The following is a 22,526-nucleotide window of genomic DNA, read 5'->3' as shown; positions in this document are numbered from 1 at the left end:
TCTCATCAAGAATAAACGACTAAATCAGCCACTGCTCAGGAACATAAGTTATTTTCTTGCCGTTTCCGGTGACGGGGGCGACATTACATTACTTACTTGTGATTTCAAGCAAAATGCTCGGGAGCCAATAGAATTATTGACCAAGCTAAGTTTGGATTAGTTCAATTTTGATCGAGGGTGTTTAGATAACTGAAATATCTGCTATTTTACATAACTGTTCGCAGTAAAGAACCTTCGAAGGTTCGTTTGCTAACACGATACTCTGAAATATCGAGGTTTGCATACCGAACAGCACCTACCCATGATTCCAACTCGAGTTGTGAATCCAACATATATCAACTCAACATACAATAGAAATGCATGTTTCCTTATCTCAGACACTATCGGAACCAAGTAACTGTAGCTATCCCATACGTCATCCTCCCATATGACACATTTTGCAGCGGACATATAGCCATTGGTCACGTGTTTTGGATTCCTGATATTGTAGCCGTTAGTTAAATAATATGAGATATATCAACTGTTTACGTGCTTCCAGTAAGCATGTAGAGTGGACTTCTGCGGCCGAAGAGTTTCGCTATCATAGTCTATCCAAAATATCATATTCACCTATAAATTTATTGACATCACAGCCAGAGAAAGCCTGCGTAACAATACACCTCGTTTTGGATTACAGCCTGTGTAATTATTAGACTGATCGTCAATACAAGCCTGTCCTTAATAGCCTACAACAACGCGAATAATCTTTATGAGTAGTGGTAGCGGTAAGTGTCTTCCAAAGTAGCCTACTGAGTTTGTGCCCCAGACACTGATGATGATAATTTCCGACATCCCTGCTCGACTGGCATCTTCATTATTATAACCTCATCTATCAGCAATTCAGCATGCTAGTATAATATAATACAAAATAGGCGAATTCGTCAGAAACGATCCCCATTAGAATCCATGATGAGGTAGCTAAGTAACAGCAATCTGATTCTATGTAGCCTATATATACTAACTACATTCTCTATAATTATTAACACAGTATTTACACCCGGTCAATGCAGATGATGGTTGGTATAGGCTAAGGTAGATTACATTTCCTAATCCCATTCACATTCACACTCAGCTGTACACCAACTAGCGGCTGATTGTTTGTACGAGTATACATTGAATAGTCAAAGCCTTGGCGCTTGTTTCACTGGCATTTGACATTCATCAGTAATGTGTAATGGCCATAACTTTCCGTTCACTGCCTCATCTATAATCTCAGTGCTGAATCTTGTTTAAGCATCAGTCGCGTCATTTCGGAGAAACTCATTGACAAGCCTTGATGTAACAAAGACTTCGAAACAAATCAACAATCAATAGTAATATTTCAAGAACCATTTATAATACAGTCAATACACTTGAAAGGTGCTAGAAATTGTGTTCATTATGCTTTCATAACACTTCACACGTCCATGCCATCTTGCCGAGCGTCGGGACAATTCTCCGTGAGACAAGTAGCATATATATACTTGACTGTGAACCGTCTGCGAACAAGAACACACATATGACCCACTCTTCAACAAGTGAATTAAATAATTACTCCAATTGTACCTTTGTGTTCTTTACATTTGAATTTGAATTTGAATCATATATGCAACAGATTTGGTGAAACTTTTTGTTGGTGCCAGTGAGATCTTCATACCTTGAAAAAAATCTGTGCTCGATATACCAACAATATGTATGATGCTTAAGGATACAAGGCCTTTGCTGTGTATTGTATGCAAACGTCACTGATTTTGAAGCTCTCCTTCGCGAACCGAACGGGGTTTCACACCAGAAAAGAATAGGAGCCAAGAAAATTATGTAAAAATGTGACCAATCTCCGCTAAAAAGTGTTTCCGTTTCGAAAACTGTTTTACGAATACTTTGAAACAAGATTCGGATTTTATCTTGGACATGATATTCTAATAATGTTCACTTTTCACGCTACTTTTTAACAAAATTCAGTAATTATGAGTATGCGTATGAGTTTACCAGGAATTTCATCATTTTGAAACAACATAAAACTGCCATGCAATGAAAAGATAGCGAGGTGTCGAAACGACCATGATGAGTGGTCGTTGAAATCAGACACCACATGGGCCTGTGGAAATGTAAAGAGGAGGCATGCACACTGAATGAAAAGTAAAAGCGACAAAATGCGGGGGTATGTGACAAAAAGCGAGATCGATTTGACATACCGTGGTCCGGTAAACCTAAGGGCTGCCTAGTACTACCAGATTAGCACTTGAATTCACGTATCATACGAACCAATTCTGGATATAAGTTGGGTAACTTGATTCGCATGGCTAAAATATAGTATGTAATGTAGTTGGCCAAAACGTTGCTGGTTCATCAATATGATTATGATGCGAGAGAGAGAAAGAGAGAGAGAGTCTTTATTTTCATGCTGATGTCGTGGATATTTGAATTGCATCGCTATCAAGCAGCGGGTAGACTGTCTACCGGAGTGGTCGGGAACCTTTTTTGTCCGAAGAGCCATAATGCCTATTTTTCCATCTCAACTCCGAAAAAGCCATACATGCCAATCCACTGCTACGTCACTATTGAAAATTGTGAATTGAAATTTGAATTGAAAATTCGTGACGTCATGGTAGCAGTAATTCGAACTCACTACATGGGATTCCTCGTGTGCGCCATATTTGCTCTTTAAAAACTGGTATTTATTGTTCAAAAATAAAGCTCGAGACGAGAGGTAAGGCACAGACGGGCGAAGCCTCACCATATATAACGCAATTCATCGTAAGTAGCTTAGAATTTATCATAACTGATATTAATCGAATGTGACTGTCACACTAATTCGGAAAATCTGAATACTTATCGACTTCTCAATTCTCAGAGTATTCGGCAGTAGCATAACTTTACGCTGCACGCATACATTTTATCGCCGGTACTACACAGAGCTATTCTTACCAATCAAGAACGTGGATAGCTATGGGCGTTGTGTGTAATTCGAGTTAGTAATTGTGAATGTTACAACCACAACAGTTCATTTCGCGCCGTAGATCAGGAATACAATGTGTATTTGAAAACTGCGTTTTGAAATGGGCGTCGCAGTGTCTGCTATGCTCTTAGATTAATCAACGTATCGCACAATTCAAGATTTCGAGTCGGGTGAATAGAAATCGCGAGTGATATTGGCCGCCTGCGTGACAGTAACTTAAATTTGATGATTTTGAACCTGAAGACGGCATTGTCTTTACCTAGAGTTACCATATTTTGGAAATCTGAAAAGAGAACACTTTTTCAAAATTTGCAGACTTGCAATACCGGAGGAAAATTTACCAACAAGTCGCTGCAATATTGATCAATTCAGCACAAAAATAAATATTTGGCAAAGTGCCATATCTTACCCAAAAGAGAAATATATGGCTCGCGAGCCATCGGTTCCCGGCCACTGGTCTACCGTATGATATTGAGACAGCGTTGCATCACCAGATAACAGTATACCGTGAAATGGTCGGTGCTATGTATTGCAAAGGAAACTCCTATACAACGATACCGATAGCCTATTATTTCTTTACTAATACAAAAAAGAGTATGACCTGATCAATACAATAATTCAACTTTTATAATCTCAACAATAGGCAACCGAGCGTGACCGAAGAGCGAAATGTATCAGCTCTCAGCACACAAATACGGAGTCTCAATGAAGAATGGTGACATATACCTCAGGTCGCCATGATTTGCTGAGTCGTTCACCCAATGTTTACGTATAGTAAATATGCATTGCTCTGTTATCGCAGCTTAGCATGTGATACCTTCATGAGTGCATCATACATCTCCTCCACGACAAGGTCGCGCGGTCTCAAAATATGGATGCTAAAGACTCAAGCGTAGGTCAGCCACAAGCGGCAAGGCGACTGCAAGTATGCAAGTGTTCAGGTGAGAAATTATACCGTGCTATTAGGCATGAAACATACTGATATATTGTGAGGGTAGGATGATATACTTGATACTACCGATTTGGTGTATCAGTGAAGTACGTTAAGCTGCCACATGCATTTATCCAGACTTGGGCAGATCATTTTAGTTGTCTAATTGTATTGATTGAAGCGAAATGCCGGTAATCTAGTTCTAATATAACATGTGAGATCTGTACAGGCCTGTGCTCTAATTCTAATTCGGATCTAAGGTATGGTTTTCCTGGAAATGTTACAGAAGAACTGTATGGTGCGAAATGATCTAAGCGTGATGTGTATACAATACATTTGTCATTCTCGTGCTTATGAGAATGAACACAGATATGATATGAGATGAACTTGATTTTTGTTGCATTCCATCCTAATTAAGAACTTAATTGAATTTTCAAGTTTTTGCGAATTCAGAAATTGTAATGCTACTCTGATTTGGAAATGCTGAGAACTACACGAAGGTGAAATGATAATCTGCTCTCTGTATTCCGACAGAATCGAGACAATGTGGGTGCGCCAAGAAAAACACAAGTTCGCCAACAACTAAATCACTGACGGCAGTCAAGACGTCTGCGAGGTCATGCTGCAGTACCTGTACTTGTGATCCCAAGTTGTGCGCATGCGAAGGATGCTACCACAAGTTATGATCAATAAATTGAACTGCTGGTTGTGTTTATGCAATACATGGGACAGTGATTGAACTACGTTGTCAAATCTGTTAGGGATATCTTTCTTTGTGTTAGAAAACCTGCGACTTATGCAAACGAATTTCAGAGCAGTCGATTAGTATGTTTTGTGCACATCGGTGTCATGCGGTGACGCACAGTGAGATTCATGGCACTGACTCCCCCCCCCCCGCACACACACACACGCGTACGGTGCCTCATAGAGAAACTGAAGGATGTAAATAACAACATCAGCAAGAGAAAGCAAGTCGACGAGAGCATTTCCTCTGCACTTTGTTAGCCGTTACAATTCTACATCCATGTAGAAACCCTTGGAATAAGATTTGCAAATATATAAGACCTAAAAGGTTGGCTAATTGGGTTGGCGACCTGTTTCTTACACACTCAGGCTGTCTAGGCCCCTTCTCGCCATCTGATCCGCGTTTAAGCGGTGCTTGGTTCCCGGCGTAGAAGTGAGCCCGTGCTACAAGTCGGCAGATATGGAATATGGAATCATACCATGGAATATCGACCCGGTGTAAATGACTATTACAATCGAAAACACAGTAAAAGTCACAAACAACGACAACGCAGGCTACGTACGTATCTATAACATAGGCTACCACAGAAGTTCACTCCTTGGAGAAAGGGCCAAGAAATTGTGCTTCGTGAACTGTAATCTGCCACGGCTGGATTGGTGCTTTTTTGATATATTTTTATAGCCCCTAACTCATTTATTTCATGTTCTAGCATATCAATGGCTGTAAAGTTGTTGAAATAAATGCTCTGAGGTGTTAAATATGGGCCTTGAGCTAGATTCCACATCTTTTAAATATCGGCTGAATATATCGGGGTTATCGGTGGAGGTACTGGATATCGGTCATATCGGTATCGGCTCAGAAATCCAATATCAGTCGGGCTCTAATCATAACCATGTTAGCTTCAAACACGTTTCTACTATTTGCAGATAAAATATGAATACCATACAGAGAGCGAATCTACATAAGACACGCGCCAATCGTTTTTTCTTAGCACATCACTAAAATGGAGTTGCCAATCTGAAATCACACTCGTGATCCGAATTATGTCCATCTCGTTTACGATTTCTGTGATGTTTAGCAGTTGAAACCTTTCAAACTGCGTGGGTCTTGAGATGGTCGTGCCAGAAATTAAACATAAAAACAATATAGGAAGCATTTACCTTAGAGCAGTGGTTCTCAAACTTTTTAAGACACGGCTCCTTTATGATGGTGAAAGATTTCGCGCCCCCTTATCGTCACATCACAAAACGTAACCAGGATGCTAGCAAACAGATAGTTTGATGGCATGGAGGGTTACGATTGTGAATGAGAGACTTCTAGATATGAAATTCAGACTAAATACAGAGCAAAAAGTAGGAACTGAGTGTAAATCGAGCGAAGCGCAAAAAAATTTTTCACTTGAGCTTAGCTTCGCGCCCCCCTTCAGATGCCGTCACGCCCCCAAGGTGTGCGCCCCCTGTTTGAGAACCACTGCCTTAGAATTATCTTGGTGAAATATACTAAGAAAAACTTTATTCAAGTCCCTGCATTAATTCGATATTTGGTACGCATTTAATCAATATTTTTAATAAGTTTCTTACGGCTCTCGCAGGCCGCACAACGGTGTCGCGGGCCGTAGTTTGCCCACCCCTGCACTAATTACTCCCGCTGTCACAGACGAGAGAGGAATAGCAGAAAAAGGGGTATCGTCGCATTTATTATTTATTGGGCATCTAATCTCGAATGAGCAATGAGCGTCGAATAATTATTACTAAGACAATAACAGAGAGCTAGATTTTGGATTCAAGAGGAGGGAGAGTTGAGCTTGGGAAAGGGGGATATTGGACACCTATTACCCCCCTGAATACGCCCCTGATGGTAAATATTTTTGAATCTTCCACTGCATGGTAGCGTTTGCATTTGATTTGATAGTGAAGTTTGATGAATACTTTCAGGTTTTCGGAGCAATTTAAAAGGGAATTTTCGCCTTAAAACCTGAAAATATATATGTGACACTTATATATTGTCAAAATAATAAAAATTTAAAATGTCGTCGCGGGCCGCACAAAATGCTCTGACGGGCCGCGTGTTTGAGACCTCTGCACCAGGCAGTGATAGGGCCTCTTCAGTTTTGTACGCTTGGTGGCAGCAGTGTATGCCAAAGCCCATCAATATCAATCGGAGCAACAATAATGTCAACTTAAACTTAAATCTAACTTTGTAAGATTTGAGTTAGATTCCGATGGAATTTTGGATAATTTGAATTTGTAAATAGTGTGGACAGGCAGTGGTTGCAAAAATACGAAGGAACTTAAAATCAGCCTTGTAAATTATCAGCCAACTGAGTAAAGTTTGTCAAGATATTGTATCAGTATACTAGTCAGCCCTCACCATTATATCGGACCCCGACCTGACATATCGATCTCGCCTTCCGTCAATTGCCACTTTATATGATATTCTTTTACTTTCATTTAGTGTGCATGCCTCCGCTTTACATCGCCTAGGCCCAGGTGGGTGTCTGATCTTAAGACTACTCCTAGTCGTTTCGGCATCTTCCTATCATTCATTGTATTGCAGTCTTGTGATGTTTTGAAGTGATGAAATTTTATGAATAAACTTCAGTTTAGTAACAATCTCATCATTTCAAGACATCGCAAGACTGCGATACTACGAAAAGATAGGAAGGTGTCAAAACGACTTTGAGTAGTCATTGAAATCAGACACCCACCTGGGCCTAGGCGATGTAAATAAGAGGCATGCTCGTTGCACACTGATAAGCATCTACGACTAGCAATGAAATGAATGGCGCATGTGTCGATAGGCGAGTTTATATGGCAGCAGACAGGTCGAGGTCCGTTAATCTTGCAGGCTCGCTATTATTCATTCGTTCATCGCACAACCTCCGTGAAATTAGTAAGTATATGCGTGTTGCAATCAGACCAGTATATCTCTACAGAAGCTGAAGTATTCCAGTGGGAGTAAGCAATGCCGATAGCAGACTATCGACACGACTTGCAAATTCATAAGACCCGCGCCCAGTTCTCCTCATGACTGCCGCAGGTTGATTGCGGCATACCTACCGTTGCACGAATCCACATGCAAGTGTCAATATGAAAACAAAAGAAAAGCCCGTCTCTACTTAGTATTTGTAATTGGTTTGAGGCCGTGAACTTCAAACATGAAACCTTGCTGATTTAGAACGCTGACTTTGTGTGATTGACGCGAATATGCAGAATTATACCTCAGGCGACCCGTCGACTTCTTGAGAAAACGATACTCCTGATATATATCAGTAGACTCGACTAATGTTCTATTCCGATGGTGTAATGTGGACATCACTTGCGAGATCATGTTTCGCAGCGATGAGAAGCTGCATAATTGCACTATATAGCCATATATTTACATAATTATTATGCAGCGTAGGCTACATATGCTTATGTGAAGAAGTGATAACTGGTATATATGACATGATAGACGTTTAGCATTTGTAGAAAAATGAACGCAATATATCGTAGCACTGTTTCGTCTTTAGACGGTTGTAACGCGTGTCCAGGTATTTTTGTCGCATGGTGTGAGTTAGATTTTGGTGACTCCTTCCTCGGGCGACTCATTGCAAAACAGGTATTTCAACTAACCTTCTTATCTTGTGTAGAGGTATGATCAGAAAACTTATCTCTTAAGTTAAGTCGTACATGCGAGTTTATTTATTGTCAGAGGCATGTTGCAAATAAGGCTCACTGCCGTGATTTATTTGCAATGTGCCACTGACTCCAATTTTTTCGATAACATTCGTACTATAAACCTGGCACAATATGAAATTATCCCATTGAGTGTAGCATTTGTAATATTATGTCAGTTTGATTACAAGCTAATCGACTTAAATCTATCAGTGAAACCTTTACATTGCTTAATTTTATAGTCCTATATGACAGTATAGGTTGCGACATGATACTACCAACGGCTCGCATCGAGATTTGCCTAATTTGTTTATTGCTATTGAGTGACGGAAGGCTGGCGCTGGGAGATGAACTTCTCATGGGTAAGTGATGTACTATCCACCCACATTGTTGATTTGTGTGCTGTGTAGGCCAGTGGTGTGCATTTTTTCCGGCGGGCAAAATGTGGGCCAGAAAATACGTCGGCGGGCCGAGCTAAAAGTTTAGAGAATATGTTCTGCGTCGTGCAGTTTTATTTCTAAATTGAAAGCAGTGAATTACATTGTTAACACACGTTGCTAAGTGGGTACGGAAATATTAGGCTGCGTCCCTAGCACTGTGTGGCTTGGTAGAATAGCTGTTTTGCTGTCTCATCTAGCAGGTCCGCATCAGCCGTGAGTATGTAATCACGGCAAGATTTTTCTCATATTGCTGACTGAAATTATAATTCCTAAACACAGAGACCTGCTCGGTGCTCACCATAAACTAAAATTCCGGTTCACGGCTGTCTTCTGCAAACAAATATGTAGTGCTTCAAATCTTGTTGAAATGTCGACCTTCAGCCTAATCTTTCATTGCTTGACATAACATCGTTTAGGGGTGAGGATGACCGCTAACCACGTGCACTGATTGCAGTATTTTACGAATTAGGATTTTAAAAGGTATGACGTAACCGTTTAAGGCCCGTACGTAGGTTACGTAATCACGGTACATAAATAAACTAGACTTCGAAGTAAACGCATTTCCGGATCAGTTTATACAGTAGTTTTTGTCAACACATTAACATTAACAAATATATTTTATATTCTAAATTCCAAGGAACTTTTCGCGTGCCGATCGGAATCGCGTCGCGGGCTGCACAATGCCCAGGTCTATGGTGTAGGCTTATTCCCAGCAACGTGAATCCTGCATCGGATAATTATAGGCGACATACTTTGTACAATATTGAACCAAGTCAGTTGGTTCGGTAAAAGTACGGGACTTGATATTGCAATTCTACTCTCCAGATACCGTACCGGCTTGTAACACCCCATAAGTAGCTTGCGTTTGGTAGGAAACGAATTTGTAACGAATAAGATAGCTCTGGTGTGGGAGTTTGGATAGCCGGCGGTGACACACAGACATCTGGCCATGTGGTTTTATAATAATTAGCAAGGAAAGTTGAAGTTGCAAATACCAATGTAACGTAGTACGGCAATAAAATCCATTTCCGTGCCAGTTGCGTGCAGAAAATGAAACTACGTCGCCTATGCCGCATCTCCAAACAAAAAAAAAACTGTTTTCCTTATTAATGCGGAAATCTTGGACGAATCAAGCTTATATTGGCCATGTCTGGCCTTAATATGTGAAAGCAATCGTTGATTGATACCATCCGGCACAATGCAAACATACTCTGAAGCAGGGTTCACAAAGGGATACCAGGGGAGGCAATTACTGGAAATCGATTTCCGGTGTCTTTCCTGAATTGAGGTTATAGCTTCCCATGACATACTCGGGTTTTAATTGGCTTGAAAGCCCGATCTAGTGTTGATGCTCTCTTGACTACAAAAATCACGTGCATTCGGTCGTCTACGGCCGTGTATAGCGCGTGACAAGGATGGAGAATGTGTGCATCTCCCTGCGCCTATACCAGTGCAACCTTGAATCGTAGAGGGTGGTTGACTGCTTCGGGGCAAAATCACAATGTATGGAAAAACCTGGGGTGAATTCAGTTTTCCCTCTAATTTAGGCGAGATGAGTGATATATATGACTTGATATTGTCTCAAAAGATTACATTCGCAAAATTGATAGCATTTATTCACTAGCTGCAACTAGGGTTGCATTTAAAACAAACGGTGTTTCAAAACAATTTGTTTAAAACATGTTTTAAACAGTGTTTTAAACAAAGGCCTTTTTAAAAAAACCAACTTGTTTTTTTTTATGTTGTAAAATTATGCCATACTTGTGTAAACACTTTCCAAAAAACATGTTGTATGAGCCTACGGACAAATACCACCCGATATAGCCGACTTATAAATAGTCGGTCCAACATTAATAGTACAGATATTTCGTCAAAGGAGCTATTATAACCTTATATTCTCAATTTGTCGATGTCAATTTACTATGATGTCACAATTGGATATTCGTGACGTCCTGGCTTATAAAAAAAACCAAAAAAACAAAATAAAAAACATGTTTTAAATTAGGCCCCTGTTTTAAACATGTTTGTTTTAAATTGATTTTTGTTTTAAATGCAACCCTAGCTGTAACGACTCATATTACTGTTGCATATGATGTGATTTTTAATCCATTGATAAACAAAAAACTCAATTGACATTGAGAACTGATTTATCGAAATTATCGTTTTGGCTGGGAATCAAAGTATTTACGCAATTTAAACCGTATTACGACGTTACTAAACCACTTATCAATGTCATACCGGGATTCTAAATACAGTTTAAGGTATTACTCGGTCATTATAGCTACCCAATTCCTCCCGGCTCGAATATGCTAGGTGTGAAGTAAGAATTGCAGCTATCCTGCACTCGACAATGTCCAATGTGCATTGCTGATTTTGACGGTCGAAGAGAATATGAATCACCTGGAATCATATACTACCATTACTGCTGATCGGTGGTATCAATTTGCGATCGATAGCTTCACAGCAAGGATGCTCCTTATCCAAAACCATAGTTTGTTTAGCCTAATTCAGGGGTTCTCAGGAGGAATTTGAGGTGGGCCACAGAGCTATTTGGAACATTGTAGGATTAGTCAAAGTTGAGGTATATTTGTTATGTTCAAGATATCCCTGGTTCATATATTCCAAAATTTACTCATAATATCGGTATAAACGTAGGCTAAATCATTTTTTTCATCAGACTCTGATGAGACGTAGTGGCACGAAGGCTATGTTGTCGCAATGTACAAGTCGAACGTGGGAAGGGAAACGGCGGCTTTTTTCCCCCGGCTACGACAACCTACGGCCAATAGCAACGAAAATAATGTCGATTATATAATATATAATAACTGGAAATTAATGCTGAAGCGACCAAACATTCCGACAGTGTCATATGCCGTATGCCCTTAAAGTAGGTGTGCATTAAACACGGACTGAAGTGCATTTGAGGTAGATTTACGGCACTTGAACAGGTCGTATTATTGACTTGTTGTAACATCTAAATAGCCACAATTGCAATTTATTATCAAAACGATGACTAATGTGACCGCCTCTGCAGTCAAACCAAAATTATTATGTATTATATTGAACTGTTCGTGCGAAAACAAAACAATTTATTGAATTCCATCACAAACAAAGTCAGTGCGAAATTTGCGGTTTTCTTCTAGCGCATTTCCTTTTAAAGTCTGGACGAACATTTAATAATGCCACTCTCATTTCCTTTTTAACAGCAAGTAACCTCTCTCTTTTTTTGATTTTTATGTTGACCAGACGGAAATCCGGTCTCGCACAGAAACGACGTGGAAACTTTAATTATATCACAAATGGCCTTTCTCCAATGCAAGGATACACCTTCTGGATTTTAATCGAAAATTCATGGAGAGCCATCTCATTGTACCATAACTTCAAGTTTCCGTCAATACGGATGTCAGTCAGCTCTTCCTCCTCTTTGAGATTTAAAGTAACATGGGTTTACTGCGGCAAAAGTGGGTTTTCTTATCTTGCAAAGTTTTCTGTGACAAGTGTTGGAAAATAAGTGTTTATTTTTGTATGCAAACATTTGAGACGCTGAACATCTAATGGCGCCTTAGCGGCGAGAAAGTTTGTTAACACATATATATTGTTCCACCTTACTTCTCAATCCTCAAATTCGTCGTCGGGAACACAACGTTGTGCGACAAGCCTACATTTCAACGAAAGTGCCAGTACGCTACCTAACAATCGCCATGTGGATTGTAACGTTTGTACTTCGAATTTGTAAACGCGAACGCCACTCCCATCGCAGTTCATCTCTCGCTGGTGATTGGTGCGACATTGAGGATTGAAAAACTTCCATTGTCATACAGGCACCGCCAAGTCTGCTCAGTGCTCTTCCCTGCGAACAGACAACGTAGTGTGCAAAACCGAATTCAGCCTTCAAGGCACGCGATATGCCGGGCAAAGCGAATTCGTCAAATGTACAAACTTGATATCAAGCTCGATTTAGATTATTTATCGTTTGCTGTGGATTACCGTAGATTTATTTTGCGCATAATTTCAAAATTTCGAAGAAACCACTCGCGGCACACTTGCGCGACGGAAATGGCACACCGCTTGAGAACCAGAGGTGGGCCACTGAACATTTTCAAACCGGAAAATGGGCTACGGCCAAATAAACGCTGAGAACCCCTGGCCTGATCTAATATTTTGACTGATTGATTCCGTGAATGATGTGGCAAGACCGCTTGCTGAAGCCTATGGGCGATATATTTATATACATGATTACGCAATGCACTTACAGAGATATTATCGCAACATTCATTGAGGTCAACGACGTGTAATATCGACATATTCGGTTGGCGGAGGTTTGGTCGCTCAATTGCAAAATGGATCGATTTGAAGTCATTTGTCGGCGAACTCGTTGTTCGCGAACTTCATGTAGTTAACGATAAGTTCACATTGAGTAAACGAGCATTGTGTATATGGAAAATAAAGACTTCTTTCTGAAGACACCTTCACCTTATTCCACTGCGCAATGATATATCTAGGCGAGTGCAATCACTTACCTTACGCAAAAATATCAAATAATGTATGATCGGGGCCTACGATACTCAAGTAAGGACCCGGTATGATACATCAAAATACGATGTTATTCCTAGTCGAAATCTATATCCGTCGCTATAAAGGAGGATAGCCTTCTCAGTGTCTGGTGTGATATATCATTCTTACTGCTTATAGCGGGCAGTCACACACTTGGACGTACATCCGAGACGTAGAAATCCATTCCGCATTATACTTCGCAAAATGGAATTAGAACTGCAGCTACAAAGACGCTCTTACTCGTTTGAAAGGCTAAGATGGCATCATGTTCCATATTGCTAGTCTTCCGTACGGTAAATTATGCTACAGGCGTAATCTTCGTCCAGTTTCGTTATTTGATTGCTACAATATTATTAAATTTATTTGCAGAATATATCTGTAATAATATGTTGGTTCGCGGGCGCGCATCATTATAAATTATGTTTCACTAAGGGTCGGCTGACTGCCGGGTCTCTCGACTTGGACAACTAGATAACCCTAATTATCTAATTAAACTATGGTTAGAGGGAAATGCAGGTAATCTAATTCCAAGCTAATTTTTGAAATGTTTCTTAGCTCTGGTTCTAATTCTAATCTAATTTGTGAAATGTTTCTATGCTCCAATTTTATTTATAATCCAATTACTGGTTTTCCCGAAAATGCTACAGGATAACTGCATAGAACACAACGAGTCAAGCTTTATGTACAATGTGCATACATATGCCATGCTCATGCTAATGAGAATGATCTCTGATTTGATATGAAGTGAACCTAATAGAATTCCAAGTTTTTGGCGAATTCAGTAATTCTAATTCTAATCTAATTCGGAAATGATGTTTAGATATAATTCTAATTCTTGTCTTATTTGGAAAATGCTGTATAGCTATATATTTCTAATCTAATTTGGAAACGCTAAAATATTCAGTTTTCGAATTCCAAGTGGTACTCAGCTTCACAATGCTTGAAAATATCATGAAAAGAAAATTCGCGATTGGATAGCTTCGAATTTACGCGACTAGTGTTAGGACTTTGATGGACACATTAACGCCTAGCAGGATTGTTGCATATAGCTATACGCGTGTTACTGCTTGCTACTGATCGTATAGACGTAAGAGGTATGTCCGTAGTTGGAAGACCCCTAATGTAAGAAATCAATCTTCTAACACGGTCGACGCGAATGTATAATTTGCTGACACAATTTTTGAACTGGCCTTCGGCAATCTACCGCGTATTGTTCGGGGATGTCGAAAAAGTTTTCCGCCTGAAAGTACTAACTCGCTGCGGTTTCTATGATAAAACGGATTAGCTGTATCCAACGTATAAAAGATTGCTTACCGAATGACATGACACAAACTTCGCACCGTCAATTTGCTTAAACCACGCAGTCTTCCAATTACCAATGTAAATAAGACACCATTCACTATTTCTCGTGAAACCGGACGTTACCGTTTATACTCTCGTAGGCGCATATCTATGTCGTGAGGACGTGATTAGAACATTCAGTATTCGCACATCACAGTGATGACGAACCAAGGGTTCTAACTAGGATTGCATTTAAAACAAACATGTTCAAAACATGCTCTTTTTTGAGAACATATATTTTTTGCTATGATTTAGTACAGACGATAAATAACATCTGTTCGTGGCTCGCGCGAGTGCACGGCATGGAATACTCGAATGTGGATATTGTGTTCGAGCAATATTCTCACGAGACGAAATCACGGAGAGGAGTAGGCCACACAGCAGAGAGAGTTGCATACGGCATCAATTGCTGGACGGGGTGTGAACAACTAGGGATGGTGAGAACCTCTGAAAGGTTCAGATTCGTATGAACGCGAACCTTTTTGAAAGGTTCTGTGTGAACGGGAACGTGAACCTCATGACGTCAAGTGACGTCATATTGCTAATTCCGACCCTATATTTCAGTGAAGTGATATATATCAATTTACATTGTACACGATACCTAGCGACGACTTGGGCCACATAATGCCACAATGCTGAAGTACATATTGACTTTTCAAACGTCGCCAAATGTATCAATTGGAGCAATCAGATGATATACTAATCCCATAAAATCAATATCTTCCGTCACTTTGCCAAGAATTTCAATGAGGACTAGCAAGGGAATGTAAGCTTACGCCTACCGGTAGGCCAGATCGGATAATGTATTCGGCGTCTGAGTGTTGCTACGTTGATATTGAGCAGAGTGTGCTATGGGTTTTACCTCATTAACTAGTTATACAGCAGTAGCCAACAGCTCAATAGCACGGATCTGGTTTTTATGATAAAATGAACATACGAAATCGAGATAGACCCCGTGCACTTGCTAGATTTTTTAAGATCAGACAATGATATCAATTTCATTAATTGCTTGAATAAGCCTCATTCGCTGACTACCTACGTCCTACATGTAGCGTATTTCGTTCATGATGTTGCGTGGTTGCGGGTCAAGCTCACAGCAGAGAGTCATTAAATATTCGCAAACACAAAGCTGGATATTTCGAGCAAACTTTTGTATCAAAGCAGGTAAAATTTTTAAGATTGTCTAGGTGCATGCTCGTTTAGTGTTGATTTTATATGCTGCCAGTGCCATGTATAGAGTGGCCCGAGATGCAATAAATTCCCGCCGAAGATGTTATAATGAAGTGCAAATTGTAATATATGAAAAAGGTTCACAGTGCAGAACCTACCGAGGTTCGTTTGTGAACGTGAACCTCTCAATTTCCGAGGTTCACACACAGAACGCGAACGTGACCTCACGTTCACACCATCCCTCTGACCAACCTTTCGGCCAAAGGGCCACATGCAATTTACAAAACATTGCGTGGGCCACTTTAATGAATATGACCGCTTTTTCGTCGTCCGACAGTGACGCGCGGTGAGATTCATGCCCGGGCAGGCACTAACCCCATCCCCGTCACACACACGTTAAGTAGGCCTACCTGATATAGATTAGGGTTACCATACGTCCTCTTTTAAGAGGATTTGTCCTCTTTTTTGACTTTTTTGAAAGTGTCCTCGGAGGACGCCCTTTTGTCCTCTTTTTTGAGATTTTGTCCTCTTTTTTGAAAATTTAGGTCAGATTTAGAGCAAATTGCGAGTGATATGCCGTAAATTAGCAACAGAAGTGACGCTCCGGCGATTATTTCAGAGTGAAAAACGGTGATTTCAGCTCTGGGCGGAAAAGATGACTTTTTTTTTTTTTTTTTTTAGTCATCCGATCACAAAGTGGGAAAAATTCACAGGTTTTTGAGAATTCTTCTCCGGTTTTGCAAGCCTCAAATTTCTGAAAAAGTGACCTCTTTTTAGATTTCCAAAATATGGTAAGCCTAATATAGATACTCAAAGATGTGAGTAGCAATAGCAGTAAGAGAATGCGGGTGGGCGAGAACGTTTTCTCTGCACCCTGTTGGCCGTTGCAATTCTACAATACATACAGTAATTCAATTTTTCCTTTAGGGAACTATTCAGGTATTTAATATAGATTACTCAACGATGGATGAAAGGAAAAAAGAAAAATATGTTTATTTATGGTCCTAATTTTCGTTTTGTATTCTGCATTGTCTTTTGCTCGTCCAATGCCAATCTCTTCTTTCACAAGATTGAAATGGACACTGTATCAGCCAAACCAACTGTATGTCACTCTCTAACATCAAACTTAAATGGTGAAAGACATCTGCCAGACTGTGAAAAATCAGGTTGAGATTCATGATTGGGGATGCAGATTCCATTAGAATAGGATTAGCAAATACATAAAACCTAAAAGGTTAGCTGATTGAGTTGGCGGTCTGTTTCTTATCACACTAGCAATCTTCGCACGCAAGATATCTATAGGCTAATCCTCGACATCTGTTCCAAGTAAGTGGTGTCTTACAAACGCCTGGAGATGGGCTGTTCGACACGTCGCCAGCTACGGAATCATAACATAGAATATCGACTTGGTGTAAATCACTATAACTATTGCAGTCGAAAACACTAACGACAACGCAGAGTAAGTAAGTAGCTATCACAATTTAAGGTAGTTGTATGTATGGAAAATACACAACATCTACATCTGTAAGGGAATGTATTTGCCCGCATTACCTATTGGCCGTCGGCACTATACAATTCATGCACCACTGTCGGTTTCCGGAATCGATTGCGCATTTCACTGTGCTGTGTTTGTCCGGTCGTTGGCGAATGGTGAGTGAGGCAGATTCGATTGTGCCTTACCTGGCTGTTGTTTCTCTGCGCTGCCATTGTATGTAATAAAGCCGAATTTCACATTCTTTGGCGATTTTGAGGGGTTTCTAGTGCTCTAAGAATGCTCTAAGATTGTTAATATTCGGATTTTCGGAATCGGTGCGAAAATAGCATTTGATTGATACCATTTATTACGAATTCTGAGCTGTTTATGATGAATTGCATTGTGGCAGGTGAGGCACGACGTGCACGACGTGCCTCACCTCTACTTCCAAGCTGTATTCTTGAACGATAAATATGAAAATTTGTGTTGTTGGAGGAAATGAATATTAAAATATTTTATAATTGAGTTATCCATCAACACCGCTGGTAAATATCAATAATCATTGAAGGTGTCACAATTTTACTTTCCTCATCCTGACGACAGGTGAGGCACTACCTCACTTGCCTCCTCTGACTGCACGTCACTGTCGCCCGATAGAAGCAAACCAGATTACAACACTTAATAATGCTACTCATCAAATTGATAACATTTATATGTCATGAAATGTCAGGGCATAATGTCATTTTTAATTTTCAGGAGGGGTACCAATATTACAAGCAAGAAATCGGCTGACGATATCAGTATCAGTCTAATAATATTTTCATCATTTCAAAACACCACAAAACTGCGATACAATGAAAAGATAGGAAGTTCCCGAAGCGACTTTGAGATCAAACACCCACCTTGGCCAGGCGAAGTAGAGAAGAGGCATGTACACTGAATTTAAAGTAAATCAGAGGATATAAAGGGCAAGCAACAAAATGATGTGGCTTGCGGCGGAAGGCGAGATCGATGTTAGGCCGTGGTCCGGTAATCCTGAAGGCTGACTAGTATTCATTTAGAGAAGTAATTGCTTGTATTTTGACTTGAATGCAGACATCCTCGACGACTGTCGGATGGCCGGCGAGATGCTGTTCCACAATTGGGTTCCGAACGATTTCACTACTAATGTCACTAGATTTTTCCTCCACATCCGTAATGCTATCCAATTTCATTATTAAATCTTGTGATTTTGCAGTGTTAGTTTTTCCAAGCTCATAATTGTAATAGATATCAATGCCGCGCCGCCTATTGAGCACTCTCACTCTCGGTGTTGCTCAATGCTCACTTAAGTTCCTGAGTGCGGCATGGTAATTCCAGGCGACATTGTTGCGTCACATCGCAATGCCCACCTCCGTCACCATGCGAAATCCGAGCTGGTTTTTGGTGGGTTCCAGGTTCCAGGACCGCGTGTGAGCCGGATAAAATTTTTAGTTTCGGAACTGGTACCGGAGTAGCTTTCGATCGATTGATTCCAGTCAATTCAAATATTGCCGCCACTTCGTAATTGTAGTGCATAACATTTACCAACGATGAAAGTCACTGACTGTGCAATATTGTAGGCCTACCGGTATCTCACTTTGCGTTTAAGTTGCATGGTCACTATTGCTCAGGCCCATGTGCCCACGCAATCTCATTCGAAGTGAGTTATGCCAAAGCAACTGCTATGATCCAAGTGAATTTGCAGTCACACGTATTAAGCAATTATTCAGGCGTGGATTTAAACATAGCTTCGGTAATGCCCTACTATACTAGTACTAGGCCATGGCGTGATGTAAAATATCATCACAAGCCATGGACCACTGACCGCTTCATAACCTCTGGTGGGGCGACATCAAAAGTCAAGAACAGAATAACATCGAAATCATAATGATGGTGGCATATGATTTGTTTCGTGATATGCATCATATTTACAGCTGTCACGCAGTATTATACGAATGGTAGGCAAGATCGTCATTCAGTTTGGCTTATGCATTATTGCAAGGTACCGTTGTGGCGTACAGGCAACATGATAATTGTATATCGTGCAAGTGTACAAATTAAACAATAACATGGATGGAAGCGTGTTAGGATTGTTATGATGTAACAGTCAGCAATCCCTTCTTGAACCCAATTGACCTTGATACCACATTAGTTTGGGCGCTGCAGCATTCCCCTCCTGTTGTGAAATGGCTATCGTTCAATATCCTGCAGATTATCATCACGGATTAATGTTTGTGTCATCGAAGATAGTTGATAATAATTATATGAATTCCGATTTGCATAAGTCTAGCTGTCGATAATCGTGCTCAAGTTGATGCAAAGAAACTTTATCGAGTTTTATTTCTTACAGAAAGCCCACTATCTCCTATCGACAGCGAAATTGACATTGATCAAGGTAAGTTATTGGTGTCTTGAAGTAGACTTTGGTATCGTATTGTGTTTCTAATGAGGGGCTAATCTGGGATGTGTAGAAAGAAACGATTGCTAATATTTAATGTTTTTATCTGGAATTTTGACTATGTTGGAGAAACAGAACAGCTGGACATAATTGATGCATAGTTTTGGTATGGAGCAATCATCATTGTACTACAATACATCAATAGAGCATTTCATTGTATATGTTCCACGCTTTCACTAATTTTGTGGCAGCCGACCGATATCTCACATACAATATCTTCACCAGCATCATCAACACAGTCCCCAATTTTATTGTGCTGGGTACGCGACTATGGGCATTATGGGCAACTTCGGATCATAATAATTTTTCTTTAACAATTTTCTGTATACATATTTAATTGTAACCAAATAACCCATGGTAAGTTGGAAATATAAATATGGTGTCATGTGATCAAGTACTGGTATGGTATCGAATTATAATCCTTTTCTGACCATTTATCATTATTATTAATCATGAGCATTTGTTTGTGCTAGTTAACCAAACTTAAACATTGTAAACATTAAAAATAGTATATTTGAAAAGACGATATGAAGTCCCATTTATTAGTCTGACCTGACACATATGTGCATGGACTTAACATGAGGTTAGAATTTAAGTGATTTTAGTGATCAGAACTGAAACTGAATTCGTTACATTGGTGAATTTTCATATTCCAGTATCAACCACACAGCGGACTCCAGTGATATCGACTTCCGAGCCTATAGAAGCACAACCACAAGGTATTATGCTCAGTCATATATCTATATATAAGTAATATGTGTAATGGAAAATTTCCTAAGATGTACCACATCAATCGTGATTCTTATTGTGATTGGTAATTCGGTAAATTTCCCTAATATTACATATTTTCTTCAAATGTATAGCTTATCATTAGCAGGTCAATTACGGTATACGGTAAGTGTGACCAAATTAGCCATGTGCCCATAGCCATGTAGCAATAATACCTTCGTTGATTAGTTACACATGATGAAATATGGTATCTTTCTGATCCGTTACATATGTAAAGCAGGACAGAGCTATGAAATATGCAAATGTTTGAGTGTCCGATAATATTTCCCAATGCAGTGCACAAGATGTCTGATAAAACTTTATTTCTGACTACAAAATTTTGCTTTGTGTGACTTATTTTGTACACCACTATGTTATGCTGTTCTAATATTAGCTCATCAGTAAAATTATAATGAGATAGGCATACTAAAACAATCCATAAACTCTTGCTTACAGCTTGTTTTAACTTCAATCAAAATGCATCAAGTATCTAAAAACAATTCACAAAAGGTTTGAAGATTTAAATTTAGTAACAATATAATGTGAAATCATAATTTGGGTTTGTAGCCTATGCAATGTACAGTTGTTAAAGTAATGAAATGTAGAAATAGATAATAAGGAGAGCCGGAGAAGTGGTTCTTTGGGTTGACTCAGTAGAGTTTCATTTCCTGTAACTAGGATTGCATTAAAAACAAACATGTTTAAAACATGGCCCTTGTTTAAAACGTGTTTTACTGTTTTTTTTTTGCGATTTGTATCGCAAAAAAGACGTTACCAGCATTTATCAAAAACAGGATAGAAAAATCACGCGCCCGCCTCAATCCTAGAATGGAACAAGTGTTTTTTTTGTGTGTGCTGCTTTTTTTCGACATGACGTCACGAATTTTTAGTTGTGACGTGACATTGGATTGAAATCAACAATTGAAAATATAGGGTAAATATTGGTCCTGTGACGAAAAAGGCTTCCGGACACTGTCATAAACGAAACAAAAAGATCTCTAAGCGGGACTAAATAGTAATGCAGCATTTTTAAGGTCGGCAGTCATCATCAGAACACCCATTCTGTACCATTGATCTATATCTACGTGCTAGAATTGTAGAATTGGCGACGATTTCGTGGGTTCCAACGGCTCCATATCGTATCCGTTGACCCTATCAGGTGCAAATCGTCATTAGACTCATACACTACATGTTTTTTCGAAAGTATTACCACAATTATGGCATAATTAAGCGGCGTTTGAAAAAAAAAACATTTTACTTAAAGGCAATTTTTTAAAACACTGTTTGAAACTTGTTTTAAATAAAGTGTTTCAAAACACCATTTGCTTAAAATGCAACCGAAACTGTAACTGTACATTTTTCAGAATGCGGCCTCACAAATTTGGTAGCAACCTCATCACTGCAAACGCTATTATCACCGCAGTGGCCATCAGCTACCATGCTGTCAATCCAATGCTCGTGGTACATCAGCGCTCCTGAAGGACTACGAGTTGAACTGTCGTTTTTCAGCATCGAGATAACTGCTTGCTGTGATAGTATTGTGGTGAGTTAATCTAAATTCCGCAATGGTATCGATCTCATTAGGACTTATGGTACTCATTTCGGTGCTCGGGTTCTGAATGAGGTAGTGCGATCATTATCATTCAATATACTAGTATTTCATGCTGGACAAACCAATGTTTGAAATACAACACAATGAACTAGACAGAAGGAGTCAAAATGACTTGGTGAAATCAATCAATCAAACACACATCTATCCTGCCCTGTTAATGTAGCTTAAAAGTAGGACGTATATTTTTGTCCTTGATGTTTTTGCAGGATATACACCGACTCATTATAGACATACACTCGATCTGTACATACCGCATATATATACCATGAGTGCATGATGTGCATATGCCCATGAACAAAGAAGGTGCAGATATAGCATTGTAAGACTTTCTAAGGGGGGGGGGGGGGGTGGGGGGGACTAAAAGTGGCATACATATTTG

General features: G+C 39.7%; 1 protein-coding gene and 2 long non-coding RNA genes across 22 annotated transcripts in view; 2 read left to right on the top strand and 1 right to left on the bottom strand.

The window, feature by feature from the left end:
- Positions 1–22,526, bottom strand: part of LOC145432992 (uncharacterized) — a 365,973-nt gene that overhangs the window by 137,441 nt on the left and 206,006 nt on the right. The gene's annotated exons all lie outside the window — the stretch shown is intronic.
- Positions 3,714–4,648, top strand: LOC145432978 (uncharacterized). Its single transcript, XR_013913021.1, has 2 exons — positions 3,714–3,918; positions 4,443–4,648. It is a non-coding gene; the product is annotated as an uncharacterized LOC145432978 (long non-coding RNA).
- The window catches only part of LOC145432975 (uncharacterized), a 63,839-nt gene continuing 49,564 nt past the window's right edge, over positions 8,252–22,526 (top strand). For 3 of the 20 annotated variants that reach the window (XM_080309825.1, XM_080309839.1, XM_080309830.1), the window contains exons 1-4: positions 8,267–8,671; positions 19,660–19,704; positions 20,424–20,486; positions 21,900–22,078. In XM_080309825.1, coding sequence (XP_080165951.1) covers positions 8,578–8,671; positions 19,660–19,704; positions 20,424–20,486; positions 21,900–22,078 — 381 coding nt within the window. In that variant the 5' untranslated portion in view covers positions 8,267–8,577. Of the gene's footprint in view, positions 8,672–19,659; positions 19,705–20,423; positions 20,487–21,899; positions 22,079–22,526 lie in introns of all 20 variants that reach the window. The other 17 variants (XM_080309823.1, XM_080309826.1, XM_080309822.1 and 14 more) reach the window with 13 other exon arrangements.

Source organism: Botryllus schlosseri, chromosome 2, assembly GCF_051294905.1.
Source record: "Botryllus schlosseri isolate E-star chromosome 2, Bs_hap1, whole genome shotgun sequence".
NCBI classification, from domain to species: Eukaryota; Metazoa; Chordata; class Ascidiacea; order Stolidobranchia; family Styelidae; genus Botryllus; species Botryllus schlosseri.
The sequence above is the reverse complement of the archived record's forward strand: the minus strand, read 5'-3'. Positions and strand labels throughout refer to the sequence as shown.